Source organism: Scomber japonicus, chromosome 9 (genome assembly GCF_027409825.1).
Source record: "Scomber japonicus isolate fScoJap1 chromosome 9, fScoJap1.pri, whole genome shotgun sequence".
Classification (NCBI taxonomy): domain Eukaryota; kingdom Metazoa; phylum Chordata; class Actinopteri; order Scombriformes; family Scombridae; genus Scomber; species Scomber japonicus.
Window position 1 is genome coordinate 21,375,187 of NC_070586.1, and position 24,037 is coordinate 21,399,223.

General features: G+C 40.3%; 1 protein-coding gene across 1 annotated transcript; it reads left to right on the top strand.

Annotated features, from left to right (window-relative positions):
• Positions 1 to 10,506: 10,506 nt before the first annotated feature.
• inpp5jb (inositol polyphosphate-5-phosphatase Jb) lies at positions 10,507 to 20,800 on the top strand. The gene is made up of 12 exons (XM_053325544.1): positions 10,507 to 11,000; positions 12,853 to 12,960; positions 13,160 to 13,268; positions 15,919 to 16,035; positions 17,441 to 17,616; positions 17,837 to 17,948; positions 18,717 to 18,826; positions 19,046 to 19,244; positions 19,695 to 19,832; positions 19,977 to 20,060; positions 20,135 to 20,239; positions 20,459 to 20,800. Exons 1-12 carry the CDS (start codon positions 10,507 to 10,509, stop codon positions 20,798 to 20,800), a joined length of 2,094 nt encoding a protein of 697 aa, XP_053181519.1.
• The last annotated feature ends 3,237 nt before the right edge of the window (positions 20,801 to 24,037 follow it).

Consider the following 24,037-nt stretch of genomic DNA (forward strand, 5'->3'; position numbering starts at 1 on the left):
TTAATAAAAGTAAAAGAAGAAAAAAAAGTACAGATTTGATGCACAGGTTACACTTTTCCAAATTACAAGCTATAAGAACCATTTTCACAGTAGATATTTTGAATTATCAAATCAGGAAAAGTAACGTAATTATTAAGACTAACGATGGCTCCTTTGCATAGATTGTGCCAGTAAGTGATGTCAGTGAGCATGCACAATACCATTGTAATACCATCATTGAAATGCAGCTGTCATGGTATTCCTGCTTTAACAAGTCAAAATGTCTGCTGTGTAAAGCATCTATTAAGAAAAACTTTACATAAAGTTGCATATTTGCTACTTTAGACTACATTTTGACATACTGCATCTGTGTGTGGTTCTCCAACTGCACAGCTGCAGAGAGGATAGCGCTCCAGAGGGTCATCACCACAGCCCAGAAGATTATCGGCTGTCCCCTCCCCTCCCTGAAAGATCTGTATAGTTCCCGCTGTTTCAGAAAAGCTCACCATATCCTCAGGGACCCATCTCACCCAGGACACTCATTCTTTGAGCTGCTGCCGTCAGGCAAACGCTACAGGACATTAAAAGTACGCACAAATAGATTTCACAACAGCTTTTATGCTAAAGCCATAAATGCACCTAACTGCATTAAATAATGGCAATTATTTATTTATTTTTGTTTCTGCACTTTAAAGATGGCATCTCAATTTCGTTGTCCTTTGTACGATGACAATAAAGACTTTCTATTCTATTCTATTTAGATGTTTAAATTCTAATCCGTAATACAATAACATCATTAATCAGTCCCAAATGTATCCTGCAGCATGACAATGACCTCAAACTTACAGCAAGAGTCATAAATAACTACAGTTATCTTCAGCAAGAGGAAGAACAAGGAGTCCGACATGAGATAGTACAGCCCCCAAAGAGCCCTGATGTCAACATCATGAAGTGAGTCTAAATGCCTAAATCCACAGAAGAATGGTGCTGTTAATGCTTAAAACTTTTGCACAGTACTGTCTGTCTATACTTGTGAAAAATAAACCTACAAAAATGTGTTTTTGTTTTTACAAATGTTATAAAAATACAAAATACATTTAAAGGTGCCATGTGAAGGATTTGGCCAGAATTTTAGTTTAAAACATTCAAAAATCAACAAAAACTATCAACAGAAAAACAGTTTTGACAATATGTCAGAGATGTCTGAGTATCGTGTTGCAGATATATAAAGTTAGCATGCTAACCAGCTAGCCCTGGCCTTTCAGGTTTTGTACCATTTTGTGGCAGGCCGAAAGCTGCTGTAAGTTTCACAGTAGGACTGTTAATGTCACTTTGTTAAGTTTTAATTTTTTTTTTTAGGCAGCCACCAGCCAGCTGATTGTCTCAGCTGCATGACCTGATGAACTGATCTGTTCAGCTCTTAGGTAATTTACCACCGGCTATGTCTCTGTAGCATTCCCATACCTTGATGACACCATAGCACAGATTCACTGTTAACACTGCAAGCTGTAAGGCCCAAATGCACTTAAAGAGTCTGAAGCGTGCATTTTGAAGTACACTTACTGCTTTAAATGGCTGAACGTGCACCAAAAGTGTTGAATAAGCGTGAAGCGTGTCAAACTGATGGGGCGGGACCAGCAATGACCAAACCAAAATGTCATTTATTCTCTGATTGTTTCACAGCAGTTATGTTATAAAGCACAAATAAATAACAAAAACTCAACAGATGATTCTCCTTGTTATTGATTCATTACATCCAACCAATACTAAAGTAAATACAAAGAACACAAGGGCAAATCTGTGTGGGCTCTGTGGTGTTGGCATTTCTAATCTGATGACTGCAGTTGGCCATAGGAACATAAAATGAGGTTTGCTATTTATCACTGTCAGTGTGTTTGAACCTTTACACTATATTCAGATAACTGTGTGTGTGTGTGTGTGTGTGTGTGTGTGTGTGTGTGTGTGTGTGTGTGTATGGGCGGGGTGGGGGGGGGGGGGGCTTTCTGGTGGCCACCTATTGCTACATGCCCTTCTATTTAATTGGGAGGCGAGGCCTTGCTGTATACTCACGTTATAGGCTAATTATGTCACGCACGTCACCATACCAACCACTAGAGGGCGGCGGTGCTTTATCATAGATTTCCAGTACATAGAGCGGTCATCCCCATTTCAGATCTACGTGATTTAGCGCGCGTCCTGACTGCCAAATAATGTCACGGAATCCGCGTGGAGTCGGTGCTCGAGTGTAAAACGGACAGAAAACAGCTCCTCCAGCGCACAAACAGGCACCACATTGGTACAGTAGGTGTAATTGGCCCGACATTTCCTTTCTATCCGATTTGGTTCTGTGAGAGTCAGAGACGAGCTCCGCTTTAACCATCGACCGTCAATCCTTGGTAGGCAGCGGCTGCTGGTTTACGGAAGCGCTCTCGTGCTGTCCCGGGTAGTCTCGTTTAATTTGAAGGGCACGGGGACACGGGCGTGTGCGCGCGGCTGCAGCCTGTGTCTTTAAACCGCAGGAAGGAGACATTTGTGTTGTTTCTGAGAGATGTAGCCCGCCTGGACAGATCTGACGCCAGCATCGCTCTGAGCCCACCTGCTCCTTTTCTCTGTCATTTCCACGCTGAGGAGACGAGGCGCTGGGATGCCGATGGTTTCATTTGGGAGGCGGCTGGAAAGGAAAGTTCCTTGGTTTTTATAGCGAGTTGACGTTTCCTTATAGGCTATCTTCCACCGAGACTCCGCGCTGACATAGCCTATACATCCGCTGCAGAAACGGTTCAGTCAAGATCCATTAAAGCCCAGAAGAATCAAAACAGGTAGGTGGCGATTAATCACCTACACGCATGCGTTATGTTCCAGCTTGAAATCTATCAGGTGTATTTATATAATGAAGCTAATGGGTCTGTTTCTAAATCACCAGTCATCTTAAAAACACACCAGACATAAAATATTATAAATTACTTTAGTTTAATTTTGACAGCAGCAGGAAAGACATCCCTGAAAGCTGAGGATGTATCTAGAAAGATGATAGCTCATAGCCAATTGGTCATAGCTTGGGTTTGTCTTGTTTTTGTTTTTATGCGAAGATGATAAATAAGGATAAACTTCTCAACATTCACATCTTTCTCACATTTCAATGCCAGAAATCATGTCAATTAAAATGTGCACACACAGACACTGGCTCTGATATTTTACTCCCTCATCACTCATACACACTTAAATAAAAGCACCCACAGGCAGCTATGTGTCTGAGATAGTATCTGATGGCAAAACACTTCAATTAAAACGACCTCCATGCTTTTTTTCCAGACAGAAAAATTGTCCTTGAAGCAGGAATGTAATTAGGCCAGATACTGTATTTGCTGCTGCTGTCCTCTTTCAGCCGAGACATTTGTCATTTCTTTGACAATATGTAAATATGTAAACCTATTGCAGGCTAAATAGGCCACTAGTATCTGCTGTGTACAATGTAGACCTTGTGATCTTGTTTACATAACTGCATATAGCCTATACGATATCAAGTAACTCAATTAATCTATCAGTTGTTTGACCCAGAAAATGTCAGAAAATGGTGAGAAACTCTGATTACCGTTTCCCAAAGCCAAAGATAATGTCCTCCAATGTCTTCATTTGTCCTAACAGTCCACAATTTAAAAACTGATTTATGTTTCATCAATTATCAAAATATTTGTTCATTAAGGTAATGGTTGGCAACTAATTGATAAATCGAATATATATATATATATGTGTGTGTGTGTGTGTGTGTGTGTGTACTTTTAACAGTACCTGTAAAAAAGCCTTTTCTTAGCTGTTACACAATATTTGCATTTTTGTCAGAAGCCATTATAGGCAATTGCCACATTGTAAATTTGCATAGCAGAAACCGTTTATTCTTCATCCCTACAGAGTCTTGAGTCTGTACGGTTCAGTGCTTACTAGTATGCAACAATGGGATGTAATGTGACGGGGTGACAAGATGCAGAGGAAATGTGTTTGCATGCAGTGGAAATGTGTTTGTATGCAGCTTTACTGTGTGAGAATTTAGCTGTGAGCATAACAATCTGCAACTGGCTTAAATTGAGTGGTTTCCAACATTGTATTTTAGATTTAAACACACTGATTATCACTCGCCTAACAGGTTTTCTCACTAGTTGCAGGCAGCTACTGTGAAGACGTTGTGCTGCAATTACAACTTTTGGCAAATCCCTTTGCATGTATTTCTTTTTTCATTAAAAGTGCAGTACGTGGGCAGGAATAGACATAATTGTGTAAAGTTGAGTTTTAAGTTCATGAACATGAGCCACAAGCATAAGCATTAGACCTGTCTCACAAGTCAGTCCAAGCATAGTTGATTTACTGATTTATTGTTCCTAATTAATGTGAATCAGTCCATAGCCAGTTCCCCTCACAGAGAGATTATGTTTGGCTGAATGAGTAATTACTTGATATTGTGCATTTTATATACAGTGTCAAAATTTTGATGAACCAGAGGCTAAACCAACTCTGTGACTGTTTTTTGGATAAAAGGCCTTTTAAAACACAATAAGACCTAATTAAATGTTTCCATTTGGTTGATTTGTACAGTTGGTAATTAACAGAATCTGAAACTGTATCTTACAATTTGATTTTGCAGCACAGACATTGTACTTTACATTGTCAACTTGTGTTTTTAGTGTTAGACTATAAAAAAAAATTATTTTGACATGATGCAGCTTAGGCTGTGACCTGATCAGTAAGATAAGGCCCCTGATATAGTAGAGGCACTAGGACCTAGAGGAGCCACTTACAGCTGGGGCAGCAGCTGCCGGTATCATTTCTGTCCGGGTCATCATTAGTATCCCTCTCACAGGGGCATATGGCCCCCGAGGCCCTGAACACCAACACTCTTTGGCTGTGGTTTTAACAAAATGTGGACTCACTAAGTCAACAGAGGGCAACTGTGCAGAACCAAGGATTGAAGATAAAAGATGACGATAAAGATGACTTCCTTTTCATTAACTTCTGAAAAAGGACTATGTGAAAATATGGCTTTTGACTCAAACATCCAAAACTATCAGTGTTGTCAAATTATCCCATCAGTGGAGCCAAGAGTGCTGGCTACAGCCCGCTGTTTGGGTAACACTACTTCCTACCTGGCTGTCTCAGCTCTCACACGCTCCTGAGGGTGCATGTAAACACCATGACACATTTGTTATTATCAAAGCATTCCACTATGTAAACGTGAGTGGAATAAGAAAGCGTATTCTGTCAGGACTGCTCCTGTAAAAGCAAATATTTTGCTCTCACGCATTCAGAAAATCAACATTATCATGCATTAACTGCACCGTATTTAGATTTGAGAAGACAGAAAAATATAGGCATTTTACATAATGTATAATAATGTGCTATCATAAAGTCTTAGAGACAAACATAGCAGTTTTGCATTTCCCAATCCTAAATTGTCTGCATCTCTCCCTCACCAAGCTTTGAACACACTCTAATTCATATAGTCACTTTTGCTTCCATCCCTGTTTTCTTTCCATGTTTCTGAGCACTCAGATCCACATTACCGCTGATTATGGTCTATGTCCAATTGTTATGACGGTGGCCACTGGGACTGTTGCTCATTGACGTCATTGATAGTGACTGTGAGGTGGTTGGCTGAAGGAAACAATACAGAGCACGTCGCTGGAGGGGCACAAGTGTCACCTCAGAGCACAGAGACAGAGGAGAGGAGGAATAAGCGGAGAATTTTAGGTCAGGAATAGTACAGGCACTTAGTGTAATGTGAAAGGATGGGCGAAAAAACCTAATTGGTGTGGAATATTTTTGAAAGACTCCATACCCATACAGTGAAGGTAGGTAAGATGGAACAACCTAGTCTGGGGGAGAGAGAAAGGATTAGAGACACGGGACGATAAGGGAGTGAGAAGAGGGATTAAAGCTTGGAAAAAGAGACAGTGCCAGAGGGAAATGGGAGAGGATCAATTTAGAGACATTCTGCAAAGCGACACAGTGTTGTCACCAAATGGACTGTCTTACTCGGCGCTCCCTCTCGCTTCCCTCGGCTCGTTTTGCACCCACCCACTCCCACGTGTGCCCAATCGGCCCATCACCCTCCTTCACACACCCCCACTAAATGCCATACATGGACCACAGAAATACATTATGCCCAGGCAGGCACCAGGTTATTGGTGGACTAAAAGACCAGCATGTTTCTGGGGCACATGTGGAGTACAGACAACATTGCTCTTCTCTCTGCATGAAAGTCATGGCCTCCATCTCTTCAAGGTCATGTGAGTAATTGTGAGAGAGCTTTGTTGTGTCTCCGTACCCAAACAGCACAAACCCCCTATTAACCAAAAGTACATAATGCATTGGACATTATTTCAGCCATTTGGACAATATGATGGGTTAATGTTTGTTCAACGATTTGGCTGTGCACCCAGTGACACAAGTGAAATGTCTTCTCACTCATAAAAATGTTAAACTTTAACCATCACTGACTGATTGATCTAGGTTGAACTGTCACAGCTTTGTGCCCAAATCAGCTTCTTTAGACATGTCAGAAGTATAAATTTATGTCCTGTTCTTTTATATGTGAGAAATCTTTGTTTACTTTATCATGGAATCATGGAATATATCTTTTTTTTCATAGATTTGCAGTAGCTGTTGCTTCAAGTATTTTGAATTTAAATTGGATATAGTAAAACCTGGGTGTCACTCCAATCACTATAGTGTCATCATCAGTCGGCACGAGAGAAAAGGAAAGCCGACTTTCACATGATAATTGAATGGATTGCTACTTGAATCAGTTGGCTTAAAGGCATATTATGCAGGATTTGTGGGTTGGTATTTGTAAACACACAACAGTCAAAGCTGGCCCCTCCTCCCTGGCTCAGCAAAAGAGAGAGAAAGTGAAAGAGCAGCGGTGATTGAGTAAGCTTGAGAGAGAATGAAGAGAGCAAAAGGCAATGGCAAGAACAAAGCCATAAATCAGATAAATAATACATTATTTTGTGATTGTTTCATGGAAGTTACGTTCTAAAGCACACATTAGCTCAGCCCTGGTCATTTCAAGCAACACTGAATGCAACATGGAGACATTATGCTTATATTATGTATGGGTTCCTAGTCTGACCTTTTTTGTGTTATTATCATTATTATTATTATTAAGGCAAGAGAACACAATGTGTCCATCAACATTATAATGAATAGGCTATAGGCTTAAGATTAGTTTCCGTCAAGCGTGCTGCGTGGACTTCATTACATGAGAATTATGAAATGCCAAGTTTATTGCCTGTGACTGTGATCCTCATAAACGTGATATTTTACAAATCTTCATTATGTAAACTAATGAAAATCGTTACAGTAAGTCATTTGGCAATTTCTGTCATTCAGTTAAGTTAAGTCTATTCCACAGCTGCAAGCGCGAAAGATCAGTCAAAGTCAACATAACATCTTTATTAGGGCAGGGTAGGCATATTTCTCTAGTTTTATAACAGATGGACAGGATTTTGAAAGCTATTACGGTATCATACCACCAGAGGTGGGAAGTATTTACTTAATTAGATTTTTCAGGTAGGCCTATCTGTACTTTACTTGAGTATTTATTTTTCTGACACAGTTTTATTTTTCCTCCCTACATTTAAACACAAATACAGGCACACACCATGCAACTGTCTGCCTACGTTTTAGTGAATATATTTCACCAATGTTCTGTGTTTTTTTATTTTAAAATAATAATATTTTTTCCCATTTCCCATCATTATATTTCAAATCAAATTGTTTTGATTGGATTTCCCGGGAATCTCATTTCCCAGGATTAAACCCTACTACACACCCATTGCCCAAAGGTTGATGCCCAGAAACAAAGCAAAATAATAAGAAAACTAGAACTGTTCGTACCGAACAGTTATGAACGGGGGCCAAGCCATCCGGCGCAACTCGTCCCCCACGTGACTCGCCCCCCACGCGACTCGCCCCGCGAAGCCCACGCAATATGGCCTAAAAGGACGACGGGGCTCTGGGCGTGCGTCAGGACACAGGCCAATGTCTGAGCCTCAGTATTCATTGTAAAGGGAAGTGCGAAAGGCTGAATGTGTGGCAATTTGAATTTGTCGTAATAAGTCCCGCCCACTTTCACTGATTGTTACGTAATTTTGCAGCTGGCCTCTGGAGTGATGTCTCATCATGCTCACCAAATTATGTGTGAATGCGATCATCTTTTAGGAAACTTGATATTTGTGGGTTTATAACGCCCCCTGTTGATTGATTTGCACCATATTTGGCACAGAGCCTCTGGATGACTTACTGAACAAGTGACTTAAGTTTGAAGTTAAAAGCATTTACTTTGACCAAAATATGAAACAATGTGTTCTTTTTAGCTAGCAAAAAAGATTGTTTGGCTATAAGTAGAGCATTTTTTGGAGTACCAAAATTCTTTTGATAACTTTTCACCTGACTCATCTGGAGATTATATGTGCCAAGTTTCATGCAGATAGCTCTTAAACTGTAGGAGGAGTTCAAAAAAGTTGGTTTTGCATATGCAGTGATTTAGCAAAGGAAATCTGCAGCAGCAGTGGGCGGGGCCTATGTCAAAAAATCCAGCTCTATTCAGGGAATACATGGATATGAGGTATATGAATGTGTCATTTAAAATGTGGCAATTACAGGCAAAAACGCGTTTATATCCGTTATAGCGCCACCTAGTGGAGTAGATGTGCTATTTTTGTTGTGGAAGATCTGTGTCCTATTCTATATGTACCCTATAAATTTCACAACCCTCATCATAAGAGTTCAGCTAAAATAAATGCTTGTTGTTCATGTACTTATAAGCCACGCCCACATTGACCAGTCATAACCACCTTCAATATACGGCCTCAGGAATGGGTCTGCATCATACTTACCGAATTTGGTAGAAATCCGTAAAGCCGTTCAAGAGATATAAATTTCCTAGATTTGTAGCGCCCCCTAGTGGTCAACATTCACAAAACTCGGCTCATTCCCTCACAGTAACATGCCAACCAAGGATCTGACATTTGCTGTTAATAGCATTTAGTTGGACCGAGATATCCAACAGTTAGCATTTTCATAGCTAGCTACAGAAATTAGTTTGTTAATAATTTGCGCCTACCTTGGCCAAGCAAAATTCTTTTGATAACTTAAGATCAGGTTGAGCTGGGCAGTGTACGTGCCAAGTTTCACGCAGATCGGACAAAACCCCGAGGAGGAGTTCGAAAAAGTAGGTTTTTCAGTTTTTGCGATTTTGCGCAAAAATTTTCTAGGCGGAAGTGGGCGTGGCCAATGGCAAAGTGATTCAGCTCTATTCAGGGAATCTGGGGATATAAGGTTTTTGAATGTGCGACATACGGTGTGAGAGTTATAGGCCAAAACGTGTTTTCCTGACTTATATCGCCCCCTGCAGGCGGACATATGTAGTTTTTTGCGTCTGAGGTACGTGCAGGGGTCTGGACCAACCCTCCAAATTGCACCGCCCTCCCTTGCACGGTGTAGCCTGCAGCACCAGTTTATCAACGGAAAAATAAAAATAAAAATCAACACAAAAACAATATGGTTCCTAGCACCGCTGGTACTAGGAAACGCGTCTGCTTGCATACGCGTTTCCTCGTCCCCTCGGGCTTGGCCCCCTAATAAGAAAAAGCAAGTAGAGGGCAGAGTCTCTGTAGATAAATACACTGCTACACACTTCGAATGGGTCATAAATGATGATTTTTGGATGAGCCTATACATTATTTTTATACCTTTTTTAAATTCCTCTTTTATCTACATCATCTTCTTTTGCTCTCTGCTTCTTTTTGATCTCTCTCTGCAGCTACCTCAGCCAGTGTTGTTGTTTATTCCGTGCCGCTGACTTTTGCTCTTATGGACCATGCAGCGGTTCCTCATGTTAGTGCGTGGCAGGTGCTCTGAGCTGATATGAACTGACTGAGCATCTCCCTGGTTACTGGAGGACTGGCAGGCAGATTAGGCTGAGAGCAGAGAGGATAAACTGTGTCCAGGCTTATTTTCTCCATATCTCCCATTCAAAAGCTCTGGGAAGTTAGGACAGAAGAAACATAAGACCTCCCACTCTTCAGTTTTTGTGTGTATGTATGTTGTTATTTCAAATGTCTTTCATCACTATTTGCAGCTGGAACAATCTGTTTTCAGGGCCATGAAAAGGCAGGTAATTGAACAGTCACGATGGTGGGAGCCTGAATGACTCACTCAGTGCTTGTTCAACAGGATCTCATGACAGTCCCAGTTAGCTGCATAGACTTGTCATTTATGAAAAAGGCTGCATGTTGTGCTGTTCAATGTTTCCTCCCTATTTTCTTAGCTTCTTTTATTTATATCCCTTTTACATTACGTTATATGATGATAGATCCTCACATGGATCCGTAATTTTGATGCCACAGAAAAATGTTTTCTTCAGGTTCAATATCGTAAGCATGTCAGTTATATTGCTAAAATGCTAGCATAGTGTGCGTCTCACAAATAGAAAAATTTCTATAATTTTCTCTGTGACAGTCATCTTGGGAAATGGATCAAGATAATCCGATGCAAGCAGACAATCCAAGTGCAGCAGTAGAAGCTTTGACGACTCCAGCTCCTCCAGCTGATACAGCAGGTCCAGCAACAGATTCCACTGCCAGCCAGCCTGCAGCACCTGCCAGGCCTCGACGGCCCCAGAGAAGTGCCAAAATAGAGGGCTCTGTAGACATCTGCGAACCCGAAGCTGAATCCAAAGCTGAATTCACCCCAGTGGCTAATGAAGATGAGTGCACTCCTGATGGCAATGCAGCAAGTCATCCCAAACCTTCTCGCTCCACAGCTGTCAAACCGCCAGGAGACCGCATTGCACCCAGCATCAAGACTGGTCCTAAAGGTCCGGGACACCATCCAGTTAGGGCTGCCTCAGTCCCTCACCCACCTGTTAGCAGGTCTGTGCCTCCCCACCTGAACCCTCATGCACAGAGAGCCCTCTCTGTTGCAGGTACAGCTGACACTCAGGCCCAGACTATGGAAGACTTCAGGCAAGTTCCCTGATCATTGTGTGTGTGTCCCAGCATTCATGTCTCAGCATGCCTCCACATAGCCTTTCAATCCCAGACAACTGAAGAAGATTATAGCAGTGCCACATGTAGCATTTGTTTATATACTTTTACAATTAACACTGCAAGGTTGTCTGACTACACAGTAGCAAACATGAGGTACATGGTAAGTTTCCTAAATACTGTGATCATTATTATTTAACACAATTATTAGTTTCAGTGACTGGAAACATTTGGTTTCTTCAACTTTTGAAGCGTATTATGTATTTTCACAACCAGAAATTTAAATTGAAATAAATAATTTATTGTAACTCTCATTAATATCATTCTCATTGAATGGATGATTCTGTAATTACCATTATTAAAGGTGTAACACAGCTCCTTACACAGGCTTTGATTTGAATTACTACTGTTTGCTAACCACCCTAATTTATGGTAATAATGTGCATTGTAGTGTATGTTGTTTTTACTTTATAAATGTTTTCATTGAGTAAAAAAAACAACGTAATAAATAAAGTGAAAACAAAAAAATTATATAAAATTAAAATTACTTGTGTCAATTATGCCAGTGTGTCAATTATTATATTATAATGGAATTGACAAACTGACATGATGTCAATCATCTAATTAAGTGTACAGTCAAGAAGTCACATATTGTGCTAATAAGAGATAAGAAACATATAAGATACATTAGGACAGTGTTTCCCACAGGACAGGCATCTATTTGTGGTGGTGTGGTCCTCAGCTCATTTTTGATTCTCCCCAAATGAGAAAATGATCGCTCCCCCCCACAGTTTGTCACCGGCAACGTAAGGAACATCCTCAAAGCCACATAAACATTAGGGAAGACTAACTGTAGGCCAAACTTCAACATGGTTTTCAGCATATTTGAGGGTGACTTGTCTGTTTCAGCCAACATGAAGGATCGGAACTGCAGACACTTAAAACACGCTGTTCCGCCTACGGGACGGACCGGAAGTTGGGAGGTAGTGACAAGTTCTTCTGAATGTTTTAAACACCAACCCTTAAACATATATATTCATGCCGTACATTGTTAGAAAGCTTAGATTCTCCTGATTCATTCAAGACCACGCATGAATTATATGGTTGCTCACAGCTGTAATAGTATTAGCGTTAGCTCGGCGAGCCACTAAAGTAAGCTAACAGCTATAATGCTACATACCTTCAAAGTCTTCTCTTTATCCACGACGATCATCTTATGACTCAGGACTTTCTGTACAGCTCGCCAAGTATCCATTCTTGTGAAATATGAAATCCGTTTCCATAAAACCGAAATATTTTCCTCAATATGTCCATGTATTTAGTCCAACACGTAAGGAAACAGACACGGAACAAACCATATACGGTCCCTTCACGTCACTTCCTGACCTACACGTGCATCTGTGGGACACGTGACTGTTTTGTTTACGTCCGTGAACTCCTCCTGTTTCATACACACCACACACCAGCAGATAGCCTCTAGCAAAGACATATGTCTATCTTCTTCTTCTTCTTCTGGCCGACCAGGTGAATTAAGTGCGTCTTCTTTGGTTTTATTGCCGCCACCTACTGCCCCGGAATTGTTACGACAAGCTACATTCACAGACAGAGTCCCATTATTATGCTTTTATGAGCGAGGTCGAGCGAGCCAAAAGCCGAAAAATCTATTCGTGGCGGACGTAATTCTTTGGTTGCGGGCCGCCACGAAAGAATGAATGTGTGGGAAACACTGTTAGGATGTATTAGGGTCTTGCTCAGTCTGTAGGTTAAGACAGTGTGGTGTGTAGGAGATGAGTGTTTATAACAGATATTACATAACACTCTTTGTCAACAGGGTGCACATTATCACTTGGAATGTTGGTTCGGCCACGCCACCTGATGACATCACTGCTTTGCTGGGCCTGAACGTGGGTGATGGAAACACAGACATGTACATTATTGGGTGAGGGGCAGCAGTTATCCAGTTTCTTCAACATAAAAGCTGAAGTGAAGTGAAGTGACAATTTCACTAACAAGCAGTCTCTCTCCCTATGGCAACCATTCTCTTCCATTTATTAATCCACCATTACATTATCAAAGCCACCTCTCTTCACTTCCTCCTACGTCTGTCTACTGTTGACCCTATGTTCTTTTTCTTCAAGGCTGCAAGAAGTGAACTCTATGATTAACAAAAGGCTGAAAGATGTCCTCTTCACAGACCAGTGGAGCGAGGTCTGCATGGAGAGACTCAGCCCCTTTGGTTATGTGCTGGTCAGTAATGGCTTTTCTATAAACACACATATGCTTGCTCTCATGTTTAAAATGCTAGACAGCATGCATACGCATTATGCGATCGCTGATGAGATCTCTGCTTCCTGCCACTGTTTCAGCTCATTTTGTTCCCTCAGCAACGGATGGAGTGATAATTTATAACAGGCCTGTAATGTCAGCGTATCTGCTATCTTCTGCTGTCTGCCGTGCTCATTGTGCAGAGTCAAATTTTTGCTGTGTTCTGGTTTCCCTCCAAATATACTAGATTATGTACTTAAAGCTTTAATTTAATAGGTGTTTTTTTGTGCAGTGTTTTGCACATATTGAATGTAGGATAATGTAGGAAATACTAATACATTTCTATTTTGTATATCATGAATAACATTGTAAACAAGGACATATTTATATGACCAGTGTGTTGGTATTTTGCATATTTTATGTATTTAAGGGCACATACCGTTACTAACAGTTGGTGTTCATCTGGCTGCATCTGAAGCGATGTTTTGCTCTGTTGGCATGGTGAGCCAGAGCGTGAATCAGCTGTCGAGCTGAACAAGCTAGACAAATGTCTCCCAGGGTGCAGTTTTATTTTTGGATCACGTTTTTGTCAGTGTTGATGGGCCTCTGACAGTGAGACTGATGCTGGCCTCCAGCTATCTCACGGTCTGCTACACTGCTTTAAACCTTGTCAAAATCATCTCGTCGTGACCTTTTTGTGTACTCTGTGCTGATATTAGCTCTGTTAGTTGGAGTTTGTCAAGCTCTTTAAGTAGGAGATACACAGCGGTGTCAGTAGGAATCTGTATAGTCATGACACGTGGTAACAAGATACCCTATCTCTTCTTTCCGCTCACGAAGGCTCATTGTCAGGTTCAGACTGTATCAGCTGCAAGCATAGCAGCAGGAAAGCATTCTCAAATCAGCCCCTAACTACAGAAGCATATGGACAACAGGACTGCTGATTGTCGCCATTATTTCTTTTCAAGTAAGCTACAATTCAGATGCACAAATTTGTAGACTTTTTTTCCCCCTAATCTCAAATTGCAGCATCGTCGCCTCTATTGAATGTGTTGCATTATGGCTTTGTTTGTGATTTATTACATTCATTGCACTAGCTGAAGCATCTTTGCATGCATTGTAATATAACTGAAGCTTCCAACTTTATAAGCCTTCAAAACAAATATGTCAAAAATTGAGGTTACATCATATTCTATAGTTTTGGCAAATTCTAGAATAAGAGGAATAACAGAGACCTGTATTTCTATTAAATGCAAGTTAAAGAATTACCTATATTACATGTCAGCAAAACTGTGGTGTCAAAACTAATCTTAGGAATGCTTTTAGTTTCTTCAAAAATCAAACAAATTACCGGTAGATGACAAACTGAGGAAATGGGTGTGGATGTTTTTGTCGTCATCAGCATTAGAGACCTGCGTCATGAAGCCTTTATTTTGCAATGAACTTCCTCCACTAGGCTGGCCTGTTAACATCACACTTGTTACTCAAAGCTAATTTCTTCATTCGTATGTACTCTACAAGGTCAAACATACACCGCTGCACACATGCACTCTCTTGCTCTCACACACATAAACACACATGCACATGCTTGTCTTTGGGCTTAAATGTCTTTCATGTTCTAAGCCAAAATGGCAGCCTTCAGGAGTTCTTCCAGTGTTCACTGATGTTAATAAGAAATGCTTTTCAACCATGCAGGCAGAGGTACATTCTCTCTGACTTCACGCAAGTGCACACACACAGATACACACACATACTAATTGTCTGCATCCACACATATAGACAACAAATAAAATCGGTCCACTTTGCGGTTCAGTAGAATCAATTACGCAACAAAGTCGTTCAAATAGCCAGTTAGTACTCAGGCGGGAGGGTCTTCAGTCACATGGAGACGTGTGCCTCCATTACTGCCCACAAGGCATTTCAGGCAGGGTGTGATCATTCTTCTTCGGCCTGTGGTTGGGGGGTTGGGATGTGTGGACCACAGGAGAAAGAGAGTGAGGGAAGTACCATAAATATCTGGTGGGGGGCTTGACGTATAATGTAAATACTTAAATATTTCTGCTTAACTAATGCCCCTCTTGTACAGTTGAAATATATGCACTTTTTTTCTATCAGTGGTTAATAAATGTCAATAGCTACATATGTATGCGTGTAGCATAACAAGATGATGGTGTAGGGCTCTGAGAAAGGAAAGGTCTGCACATCAAGTGCCTACAGTGTGTACATCACATTTCCCCCTACAAAGTGGTTTGTTTCCATAGTGAGGGTGGACCGCAAGCTATGGCCTTCCTTAATGTGTAGTGCTTCATGTAAAGTAGTGCGAGAGCTGGGCCACAGACTCCTGCAGGGCAAAATGGAAATGCAAGTGGTTAGAAAGAGGGAGAGTGCAAGAGGAGGGGAGGAGAAAGTGAAGCCGAGCGGCAGAAATGGACACACAGCAAGGCTGGAGAGTATTTGCTTATTGAAATTTCAGTGCAACTAAAGGGAATATTCATACACAGTTACCTTTCTATGCAAAGTGAATTGAATAGCTGTCCTCCTTGCAGAATTATGTAAAATGCACCTTCATATATCTCACTCTGTAGCTATTTATATTGTGGTTATTCATCATGTCTACCTGTTTGTCCCTCAGGTGGCCTCCCAGCGGATGCAGGGGTTGTTGCTACTGATCTTTGCCAAGTACTACCATCTGCCCTTCCTCCGTGGAGTCCAGACTGAGACCACTCGCACTGGCCTGGGAGGTTACTGGGTGAGACGGCCATAGAAACGTAAACCATTTAAAAAGAGCAGTACAGAGGACTACAATTTGGGAGCGGAGCGAGTTTAAGCTTGCATCACTGTCATTGATACCATGATATAGATTGGAAAGACACAAATGATCCATTACAGTTTCTACACCCCGATTCTTCTTGGTTTGTGACTGTGTAATGTGTTTGCTTTATTCAGGAACTGGTGAGGATGTTGGTATAAAATCTTTAGAGCATACTGTAGAGCAAATGACCCAAAATACTATATACACAGTGCTGCTTGAAAGCTTGAGAATGTTCTCTATTTCTGCAGAAATACAATGTGATCAGATTTTTGGGAACCCAATTAAACAAATGAGACAAAACATCAAACGTATTTATTTATTTATTTATTAAGGAAAATTATCCAAAACATTTTATGTCAGAATGTGAACCCTTCCTTTCAGTAACTAGCGTGACCCTCTTTGGCAGCAGTAACTTCTACAAAATGTTCCGGTCACTGTTTATCAGCCCTGCACATCAGCTTGGAGGAATTTTAGCCCATTCCTCCACACTCAGGGATGTTGGTGGGCGTCTTTGCATGAACTGCCTGCTTCAGGTTCTTTCACAGCGTTCATATAGGATTACAGTTACAGTTAGGACTTTGACTTGGCCATCGCAAATCATTAACTTTCTTCTGCTTTAATTATTCTTTGGTAGAACAACTTGTAAGTTTAAATGTATCTGTATCTAGTTTTAGGACTTGCATTGAAATCTGATCGCATTAGGTTAGGGTTAGGGTTAGGGTTAGGGTTAGGGTTATTCCGAAGGGTTATTCTGAAGGGTTCACAAACTTTCAAGCAGCACTGTATAAAGACTGGACCAATGGCACACCAACCATAATATCAGGCCTTTTTATTTGTTAGTCAAATGTTGCTCCATCCAGTTTTATTAAAATAAGGAGATAAATGTTGGTATCTCACAGTAAGTGCACACATAACAAAACAAACAAAAAAAAGACTGCCCATCCAATCCAGTATTTTTGTTTAGAGGCCCTAATTCTTAAAATAAATATTTTCCATGTTTCAGTGTGTCAGAGCAGTTGGGGGAACAGTGGGAAGAAAACTGCAGACTTATCCTACCCCCCTACTGTGCATTTTGCTGTCAGCATTAAATATTCATTCACCAGTCCTTAATGAATAAACTTCCTGTTTCCTCTAGCAAACACACACACACACACACACACACACACACACACTACTCAATATAGTGAAAATACTGGCATACCAACCACTGTCTGTAATCACTTTTACAGTACATATATTCATTTTGATTTAATACATTTTAATGCCCTCTCACTCTTTTAGCAGTGAACATTGTCCTCTGTTAAATAAGATTCAACTTCTCATCTGCCTGTCTGTATTACAGGGGAATAAAGGTGGCGTGAGTGCCCGCATGTCAGTGTTCGGTCACACCATCTGCTTCCTCAACTGCCACCTGCCAGCTCACATGGAAAACTCAGACCAACGCATGGAGGACTTTGAGAGCATCCTGCAACAGCAGCAGTTTGAGGGCCAGGCTGCCACTGGGGTTCTTGACCATGAGTAAGACACCGCACAACCATGCACGCACACATACAGGTTTATATATCTGTCTGATAAGCATGAATGAAGACTTTCTTAGAAAACCGATGCAGATATTCTGATTTCTGGTGTTGGGTGTCTTACATGACTTACAGCCTAACATGACTGTATGAGTGGGACTACACAAACTGATATTCCTTGTGCTCATACCTGAATTAATTACATTACTCTGTTTTAACAGTGTGGTGTTCTGGTTTGGGGATCTCAATTTCCGCATTGATGCACTGGAAATGCAAGTGGTAAAATCAGCCATCGATAACAACAAGTTTCAAATGTTGTGGGAAAAAGATCAGGTAAAAATAAATGTTGTCTGCTATTTATAATGACAGAAGATTGTGAAAATAACTTTAACTGCTCTACATGTACTCTATCTGAAAAGCACAAGATGGAACTTGTATATTATCTGTTTTCATAGTAGCAATAGTAGACTTTAGTTTATATAAGAATGCTTGTGAAGATTTCTCCCTTCACAAGCTTAGATTATTCAAGATTCAATACTTTATTGCCATGTCAACATAGTAGATTGGAATTTGTTTCGGTGGGTCACACAAATACACCAACATTCACTCTCAGCATTCCAAGATAAAAACAAGTGCATAAATAAGATAAATAAAATCCAAGTAAGAGTAAAATAAATAGAACATAGAAAAACAGTACTAAAGCACCTGCTGAGGGAAAGCAGTAGCAGCTGAATAAAGTGCATAATGCATGTTAGAGTGCACAATGCAACAAACAATAATAATTAAAATCATACATAAAACTATTGGCTATTAAAAAGTCGTACAGCTTGGGCGTACGTGCTGTTCTTAAATCTTGTTCTTGCTTTTATGCTTCTCAGTCTTTTATGAGAGGGGAGAAAGTTCAGTAGGCAGTTAGCTACTTCCTCTTATTTTGGAAAGCCAGAAAGTAGATGATTAAATATCAAATTTGGTGGACTGTGATATGTGTAGGTTGAACCACTAGATGGCAACAGAGAATACACTACTCACTCACAGGGGCTTTCATTAACAGCAAAAGAGAAATGCTTGGTGAGTGATGTCTGTTCATTCTCATTGTTACAGCTAAACATGGCCAAGGACAGTGAGACAGTGTTGGAGGGGTTTCAAGAGGGGCCACTTAAGTTCCCTCCTACTTACAAGTTTGATGTTGGGACAGATACATACGACACAAGGTTGGTGATGCTGGCGGTGCTGCTTTGAATTCTAGGCCACTGACCACATATCTCAGTGCCTGGCTCAGTAATATTTAAACAAAGGTTCTCACTAGCCTGGGGACCCTTTAAAGATGCTTTTCTTTTCTTTCTTGCACATATTTCTCCTGATTTTATTGAAAAGTTGTATGAAATTTCTCTCTTTTTTGCTACATATCTCTCTTTCTGTTCCCCTGCCAGTGGGAAGAAGCGTAAACCAGCGTGGACCGACCGGATCCTCTGGCGCCTGAGAGCCACCGCACCTGCTGGCACTGCAGGGAAGCGTGGTTCCATTTCGGGGCTGACCAGCGGGACCAAAGTGACCCAGCACTGCTATCGAAGTCACATGGAATACATTGTTAGTGACCACAAACCAGTCTCATCCATCTTTACCCTGCAGGTGAGACACACCAGGCCACCACTGTGAAGGGTCCACATTGAGAGGGTATCATTGGGGCTGGGTGTCCTACAATACCAAGTTTCAGCACCTAAAATGACCAAAAACAGAACTGTTTGAGTTTCCTTAGTTTGAGAACCTTGATGTTTTTCTCAAAGGCCTTTTTAGATGAAAAATATGTTACCAATAAATTAATACTTTTTGTTTTACTTTTTTTATGTATGTACAAGAACATGAGCCTAAAGGAAATATCCAGTCCAAAAAAAAGTAAACAAGACTAAAAATGTGACATGGCATTTATTGCCAACTTTCATTTTAACGGTTTTTAATAATTGATGTAACTGATGCTAAAACTATGGGGGTTTGATCCCCTGCCATTAGTTTTATATAATGTTATTTTAGAAATCAAATCTTACAATTTTGCATTGAATAACTATTTTTTGTTCTCTGCAGTTCCCATACAGAGTGGATATTCCCCTGGTCACACTCACAGTGGAGGATGAGTGGAATAGCATTGCTGATGCTATAGCAAAATTCAAACTGACACCCAGCTTTGCTCGCAGCTCTTGGGACTGGATCGGACTCTATAAGGTAACAAGTTTTACCCTTGCTGGTCAAATAATGCATGATAAATCCATGTCAGTAAACCATCAGCGGTGGCAAAATAAATATTTCTGTGCTTATCCAATTTTAGTCAAGTAGAGACTGATTGTGATTTTGCGTATGCTGCCCTAGGTGGGTTTCAAACACCACAAGGACTATGTGGGATACGTGTGGGCCAAGCAAGAGGAAGCTGATTTTCTACGACAAGAACATCAGGTAACCTGGATACGTGCTATATTCTCTTCAATTTTCTTTCACATTCAATTAATGTCTTACAAACTGTTTTCCAGGTAGCCTTTACTGAGGAGGAATTGCCCAAAGGGTCAGGGGACTTTATCTTGGGTTACTATAGCAACAACATGAGCACCATTGTGGGTGTAACAGAGCCATTTCAGGTAATCACAATACAGTATTTTTGATGTAAAAAATAATTAAATGCATTATCTTTTGCAAGGTGGCATTAAGTATGATATAAGCAAGGAGTGCTACAGAATTTACATCCATTGCATCGTTACACTTGCATCTTTACAGTTGTTTTCATTCCCTGTACATTTCTCTTTACCATATGCCACCTCCCTCATCTCACTCTTTTCCTCTCGTTAATTTCTTCCCAGATCCAGCTTCCTACTTCAGGCCATAACAGCAGTTCTTCAGACAGCTCTGACTTCAGCTCCGAAGATGATAGCACTGTCCACATGAAGACAAGGTCCCGTAGTCCCAGTCCACACAAGAGCAAGCACCGCAGCCATCGCAGCGGCAGCCACGGCCGCAATCTCAGCCGCTCTGGCAGCCCTGCACAGGCCAAGATGAAGCAGCCCAAAGTCACTGATGGTTCTCCATCCAGCACCACGGAGACAGCTGATAGTGGGTCCACAGTATGCCCAGCAGAGGGCAGTAGCAACCAGCCGTCTGCTCCTGGGGAGAAAAACAAAGACTCAGAGGAGTCAGGGGTGTGATACTGACCAAGTCCTGCTGTTGTCATACATCATATAGCCAAATGTTGTGTCTTTCATTTGATACATCTACTGTACTGTATGTTTTCTGCAATGAAAATGTACAGTTTCTAATGCCATCCTTTTCAGGAACAGCCATCTGGTTTATTCAGAAGGCTTACTTTGCCTTGAGTTGATTTGTTAAGCTGTGCACATTGTATATTTTTCATTTGTAAACTTTTCAGTCTGTCCTGTGTTTCTTCTATCTTTGTCCGTTCTCAGGTGTGGACAGTACAGGGAACTGACACCTTGCATTAGAAAATACTCAAGGATTTATGGTCATGTAGAGTAATGGCTGCTTAATAATTTCTAGAGACCAACTTCCCCATATTCCAACAACAGTTTGAAACTCTGCACTGGCTGGTCATACTTTGATTTTGAGCTAAAGAGCATGACATACATCATACAGACATTGCTCACAAATAGAATCATTCACTGTTTCCTTTACTTGTGGGAACATGTATCTATTATGAGACAAATCCACTCAGACCAAGAGGAACATGCAGACAAAAATACATTTTACTCTAAAACTTCCAAGAAATCATCACTTTTGTCAACAGTCACTTGTATTTAACTTTCTGTAAATCTGCAAATGGAGATAGCCATGCTGTTCAACTTGGCCATGTGGATCTACACTTGTGGGTAATCCTTGTTTTTAAAATTCAGTGTGTTGTACACATCAACATAATATATACTGTAACATGCAGAGAACATCTGAAATGACCAACAAATGGGAGTAAAGTCCCTACAGGGGTCATAAAAACAGAGCAGAACCAAAGTAAATGGAGGTTGGGGTTTAGGGGCCTCTGCCTGTGAGGGTAAAGGCCTTTAAATAGACTGCATTATCAGTGCAGTGAGATGTGATGGCCATGGACCAGCTGTCAGCAAAGAAAGCGTTGTTTTGCCAGAACTAGATGATTACTTGCTAGCCTTATGACCACTAACTAGCAACTGGAATAATATCTGTCACAGGACAAAACATATTTGTGTATTACTTTGACACATATACCTTTATATGAGTTAATGGGCCTTAATCTAAATCTGGCTTTTCACAACAGCAAACTTAACCATTTTTAATCAGTAGTATTCAAAATTTGACTCTCAGAATAATGTTAAAGCAGAATAAAGTGAAGAAAGAAAAAATAACTGTTTATCAATCTGGATAAATGTGAGCAGAAACTCTACTATGTAGAGCTACTACAGGGCTTTGCATTATACTGTAAGTAGTATGATACAAAGCTGACATGTTCCAGTATTGTGAAATATTACATTACTAATGTGATATTTCAAATACATGAGTTGTCATATTGGATGCTTTTTTTTTTGTATGTTTTTGACATTTCTGTTTTCTTTTCATTTTACCATGTTCATCCATTTGTTCTCTCTTGCTCACCTTCCTTCAGCTGACAGTGTGCAGTCATGATAGTTGTGTTGCATTGTTACCATGTGACCTCCGATGCACCGTCTTAGACACTTTGTACTTTTGGGCTCTTAGCATAGGACAGTGTATACTGTTGTAGCTGTAACCTCAGTGTGCGTGTCTATAATAGTTTTTTGTGTGTATGTGTTTTTATGAAAGTGTGTGTGTTTTTGGGATGGCCTGTATGTGTAATTAGCAGTGGCAGTGAATGGGGTGTGACTGTGTTTGCATGGTTTGCTGCTGGACATACTGTACATTCCGGTACTGTGACTTTTGTGCCGTAAAGTGCTGTTTTTGACTCCTTTTTGTCATAATTGTGGCTGTGAAAATTGTTAGAAAAACATGGTAAGAACAATATATAAATTTAACTTCCGTGTAAACGTTAGGTGAAGAAAATGCAGGATAATTATGCCTGCACAAATCTGAAATTATTTGAATCATTTCATAGTGCATTTATGTATTTTCTTTATTTTAAAATAAAACATACATGGCATTTATTTAGAGTAACAGAGTAAAAGAGTGTTAGAGTGTTTAGAGTAAAAGATTGTATGAATTTTGTCCTACTTTAGGTAATAAGTATGATCAGTACTGCAGTTATGAGTATTGACTATTGTGAAATGTTTAAGAAAAAAATGCTCTGTCTACAGAATGTGATCGTTTTGTTTTCATGTGGCTGAAATAGAAGAATATGTATGTAAATGACAAATATGAAGTATAGTATAAAAGACTAAATAGCAGACAATCTATGCCACAAAGTTTATTTTACGTAAATTAGCTATTTATTTTCTTATTTAACTGTTCAATGAGCCTGAATTCTGCTGGCCAGTGAGGGAGCATTATTTCAATGGAAATGTCAAAAGATATAACAGAATATAGATAAAAGTTTTCCTTTTCTATTTGGGAATATAAAGAGAGAGCCTGATTTCTCTAGTTTGCATTTTAGTAAATTCAAATGGGATGTTGCTTCTATATTATGATGTGTAGATTGTTTAGTCTACATGTGTTTGTATAGCTGTGGATGAAATTTACCAGAATACAAAAGAAAAAAAAATACAGCAACATTGTGAGATATTTGACTGGATTTTTGGCATATGAGGATGATTAAAAACATCTGTTTGGTGAGGTAAGAAAGTTTATATGAGGAGATTGCTTGCATTGTTCTCCTACCCAAAAACCAGTGCAACACTGTCCAAAGAAATAATATATTCCACTTCAAATTCTGCTGTCTGTCTGTTTCCTGAGTCTGTTTATTGTCATTGTTTGAAAATTGGGTGGTACAGCATAATCACTTATTTCTATGGAGGTGATGCACCATACTCTATCTAACAAGGACTGCAGGGTAGGGTGTGTGCTGTGGAAATGCTGTGAAAGCATGACATGACTGAAGAGTTGCATATATTCTGCTGAGTGTTTGTGTGTGTGTGTGTGTCATTGGCTGCACCCAGAGACAAATTTCAGACTTAAGACCGGTTAATTGGGGACAAAAACCCTGTCCCCAATTTGGAAAAAGATGATTTCTTGGTCAGTGGTTATGGTTAGGGTAAGTATCCAGGAAATGAATATAAGTCTATGTTATATCTCCAAAAGAGACCATGATCTGATATGTGTGCATGTGTGTGTGGGAAAGAGAATTAAAAAAAGATTGAGGGAGCGCCCTGGTGGTCAAGTGGTTAGAGCACATGCCATATAATCGCAGCATCCCTGGTTCAAATCTGGCCAGGGACCTATGCTGCAGGTCATTCCCCCCTCTCTCTCCTTGTTTCCTTCCAGTTACTATCTAA